This window comes from Hoplias malabaricus, unplaced genomic scaffold (assembly GCF_029633855.1).
Source record: "Hoplias malabaricus isolate fHopMal1 unplaced genomic scaffold, fHopMal1.hap1 scaffold_511, whole genome shotgun sequence".
Lineage (NCBI taxonomy): Eukaryota > Metazoa > Chordata > Actinopteri > Characiformes > Erythrinidae > Hoplias > Hoplias malabaricus.
This window is the reverse complement of record NW_027100995.1, coordinates 12501-17258: the sequence shown is the minus strand read 5'-3', so window position 1 is coordinate 17258 and position 4758 is coordinate 12501. Positions and strand designations below refer to the sequence as shown.

General features: G+C 50.2%; 1 protein-coding gene across 1 annotated transcript; it reads left to right on the top strand.

Annotated features, from left to right (window-relative positions):
* Positions 1-1075: 1075 nt before the first annotated feature.
* mrpl19 (mitochondrial ribosomal protein L19) lies at positions 1076-4239 on the top strand. The gene is made up of 5 exons (XM_066659043.1): positions 1076-1095; positions 1147-1265; positions 1566-1700; positions 3058-3239; positions 3393-4239. The coding sequence occupies exons 1-5, from the start codon at positions 1076-1078 to the stop codon at positions 3600-3602; spliced, it is 666 nt and encodes a 221-aa protein (XP_066515140.1). The 3' UTR covers positions 3603-4239.
* Positions 4240-4758: the final 519 nt, after the last annotated feature.

Genomic DNA, 4758 nt, shown 5'->3' with positions numbered 1-4758 from the left:
AGAGAACACACCACACTCCTCACAGACAGTCACCCGGAGGAAACCCAAGCAGACACAGAGAGAACACACCACACTCCTCACAGACAGTCACCCGGAGGAAACCCACGCAGACACAGGGAGAACACACCACACTCCTCACAGACAGTCACCCAGAGGAAACCCACGCAGACACAGGGAGAACACACCACACTCCTCACAGACAGTCACCCGGAGGAAACCCACGCAGACACAGAGAGAACACACCACACTCCTCACAAACAGTCACCCGGAGGAAACCCACGCAGACACAGGGAGAACACACCACACTCCTCACAGACAGTCACCCGGAGGAACCCCAAGCAGACACAGGGAGAACACACCACACTCCTCACAGACAGTCACCCGGAGGAACCCCAAGCAGACACAGAGAGAACACACCACACTCCTCACAGACAGTCACCCGGAGGAAACCCAAGCAGACACAGAGAGAACACACCACACTCCTCACAGACAGTCACCCGGAGGAAACCCACGCAGACACAGGGAGAACACACCACACTCCTCACAGACAGTCACCCGGAGGAAACCCACGCAGACACAGGGAGAACACTAATTAAAATTTGTTACATTTAAAAATATGTTAACAATTTTTCAACAAATACTTTGTGTATTTATTTAACATTACCACTTAAAGTTCAAAATCGCCGCAGGAGGCGTCACAAACCGAGACTGAGTCGAACCAAGAGATTCAACTCTGTCCAACAGTGAATAAGAGTGACTCTGCGATGCTCAAAAATTGATTCTTTGGGAGTCAACTCCTCTTCACTATTCGCCCTGACAACAGCAAACAGACCGAGCATTTCCCTGTTTTTATTTCTATGTGACTTTCAATTTTTAAATCAGAAATAACGGCTCGTTTATCAATCTTTTAAGTATTTTAGGTTTTATTCGTTGACAAAAATGTGCAAAACATTTAATCGTAGTTCCTTGTCATCAAATTATATTTTTATAGTTCTTGTCTAGTTTTTGTTGTGATAATAATAATAATAAAAAACGTTTGTCAACAAGTAGTTTTCATCATAGTTTTGTTAACGAAATGAACAGTGCTTTTAAGAAGTAAGTGTGTTTACGTGATCTGTGCTCCTCACTGTGATTGGATCTGTACAGGTTCCTCAGCCCCGAGTTCATTCCTCCTCGGCAGCGCACGGACCCAGTGAAATTCACCATTGAGCGCAAGGACATGATCCAGAGACGCAAAGTCCTCAACATTCCCGAGTTCTACGTGGGTAAGAATCTCTTCATAAACCAAAGAATGTACTTCAGTGTGTCCTGCTTTGGTCCAAACCCCACGAGCCCCACAGCAGTGTTCTCCCCCTGTGTAAACAGCCCCTGTTCAGAACGCCCGCTTTCAGCACCTGTTCCTTTAAATGATAATGAGCCGCTCGCTGTTCACCCCGACCCCGAGCGCACAGCAGTGAGGAGCGAGGAGCAGAAGCTCTGGTTTTTAGCCGTTTTCACTCTGTTCTCTTTCTTCTCTGTTCTCGTTTTCTTCTTTTCTCTGAGTGGTCCTTGTCTCTCTTTTACAGGCAGCATTTTGTCCGTCACTATGTCGGACCCTCATGCGGCCGGTAACGCAAACCGTTTTGTTGGAATCTGTATTCAGCGCTCTGGGAAAGGTCTGGGAGCCACATTCACCCTCAGAAACATCGTAGATGGTCAAGGTGAGTCCACTAACACTTTTACTGCCAGTCTCATGAGCCCCTCACACCTGTGGACAGTTTCACACACTCATCACAGTGGGAGGAAAGAAGAGAACCCGGAGGAAACCCACGCAGACACAGGGAGAACACACCACACTCCTCACAGACAGTCACCCGGAGGAAACCCACGCAGACACAGAGAGAACACACCACACTCCTCACAGACAGTCACCCGGAGGAAACCCACACAGACACAGGGAGAACACACCACACTCCTCACAGACAGTCACCGGGAGGAAACCCATGCAGACACAGGGAGAACACACCACACTCCTCACAGACAAGTCACCCGGAGGAAACCCACATAAACACAGGGAGAACACACCACACTCCTCACAGACAGTCACCCGGAGGAAACCCACGCAGACACAGAGAGAACACACCACACTCCTCACAGACAGTCACCCGGAGGAAACCCACACAGACACAGGGAGAACACACCACACTCCTCACAGACAGTCACCCGGAGGAAACCCACACAGACACAGGGAGAACACACCACACTCCTCACAGACAGTCACCCAGAGGAAACCCACGCAAACACAGAGAACACACCACACTCCTCACAGACAGTCACCTGGAGGAAACCCACGCAGACACAGAGAGAACACACCACACTCCTCACAGACAGTCACCCGGAGGAAACCCACGCAGACACAGAGAGAACACACCACACTCCTCACAGACAGTCACCTGGAGGAAACCCACGCAGACACAGAGAGAACACACCACACTCCACACAGACAGTCACCCGGAGGAAACCCACGCAGACACAGAGAGAACACACCACACTCCTCACAGACAGTCACCCGGAGGAAACCCACGCAGACACAGAGAGAACACACCACACTCCTCACAGACAGTCACCCGGAGGAAACCCACACAGACACAGGGAGAACACACCACACTCCTCACAGACAGTCACCCGGAGGCAACCCACGCAGACACAGGGAGAACACACCACACTCCTCACAGACAGTCACCCGGAGGAAACCCACACAGACACAGGGAGAACACACCACACTCCTCACAGACAGTCACCCGGAGGAAACCCACACAGACACAGGGAGAACACACCACACTCCTCACAGACAGTCACCCGGAGGAAACCCACACAGACACAGGGAGAACACACCACACTCCTCACAGACAGTCACCCGGAGGAAACCCACACAGACACAGGGAGAACACACCACACTCCTCACAGACAGTCACCCGGAGGAGAGGATCTGTCCCAAGGCCCTCCAGCTCTGTGGGAGATATATCTATTTAGAGTGCCACTTAGTGTGTGTGTGTGTGTGTGTGTGTGTGTGTACAGGAGTGGAGATCTGTTATGAACTGTACAGTCCTCGGATGAGGCTTGTGGAGGTTCTGAAGCTGGAGAAAAGGTTGGATGAGAACCTGTTGTACCTGAGAGACGCTCTGCCCGAGTACAGCACTTTCGACTTCGACATGAAGCCCGTGCACCTCATGCCCACTGAGGACGTCCCGCTAAATAAGGTGGGCGTCACCTGCTCGTAACCCCCCACAAACCCACAGCTCCTAACCACATCAGCCACTAAACCCCAAGCTTTCCACTAAAGTAATGACTGACTCCTGCTCTCTCTCTTTCTCTCTCTCTCTCTCTCTCTCTCTCTCTCTCCCTCCCTGTAGCTGAAGGTGAGGATGAAGCCTCGTCCATGGTCCAAACGTTGGGAGCGTCCCAAGTTCAATATCCAAGGGATCCGGTTTGACCTCTATTTGACCCCTGAGCAGAGGGAGCATGCGCAGAAGTGGGCGGAGCCCTGGAGGGAGTACGACATGCTGAAGGAGTACGACACGTCGGCACTGGAAGAGAAGATCCACAAGGAGCTCCACAGTTAACCAGCTCCACGGACCGCTCTGGACCGCACAGAGAACCAGACTCTGATGTGTGTGATGTTCCTCCTGCTCTGTAACACACACTCGGGGCTGAGAGGGTCAGTTTAGCTGGTTCTCTTGAGCCAGAGCTCTAGATAAACCAGTAGACACTCTTTAACTCTGCTCAGAAACTCCAGTTCTGGATTAAAGGAGCTATCAGTCATTTTCACCACCCAATAATAGATCCCTGAATGAACCAGTTTATGCTACACAGAGCGGGTCCCCCACACGGAGGTGGCCATGTCTTTGTAAACTGAGGCCACTAGGTGTCAGTATAACGGCTGTCCCGTGCACTGAAGATGAATCAGTGGAGAAAATGACTGACTGCTCCTTTAAAGTTACACCGTGAACCCTCATCTGAGCGTCAGAGTTCTCAGTGAATGAGTTTAATGAGTGTGTGTGTAATGTTTGAGAAAACACTGAACACACTCAGGACGAGCTGAAATCTGTTTTGAAAAGTGTGTAAAAACGCATCTGTGTCACGAATTGAACCTGAATCCCACAGTTACTTTATTAAATTGATGAAGCTGAGAAGCACGAAGTTTGCTTTGTTTTTTCAGCATTTCTCTGAGAAAAGGATGCACCATAAAATCATTAAAATCGTTACAAACAAGTTAAAGTAATAAATAAAATAATATAAATTTAAAAAAGCCAACGCAAAAAGACCTCATTCACACTTTGTCACTTCATGTGATTTGTACCTGGATTGTATCCTGATGGTTTTAGCCACGTGTGTTTACATTTGATGGTGACTGTCTGTGTGGTGTGTTCTCTCTGTGTCTGCGTGGGTTTCCTCCGGGTGACTGTCTGTGAGGAGTGTGGTGTGTTCTCTCTGTGTCTTCGTGGGTTTCCTCCGGGTGACTGTCTGTGAGGAGTGTGGTGTGTTCTCTCTGTGTCTGCGTGGGTTTCCTCCGGGTGACTGTCTGTGAGGAGTGTGGTGTGTTCTCTCTGTGTCTGTGTGGGTTTCCTCCGGGTGACTGTCTGTGAGGAGTGTGGTGTGTTCTCCCTGTGTCTGCGTGGGTTTCCTCCGGGTGACTGTCTGTGAGGAGTGTGGTGTGTTCTCTCTGTGTCTGCGTGGGTTTCCTCCGGGTGACTGTCTGTGAAGAGTGTGGTGTCTTCT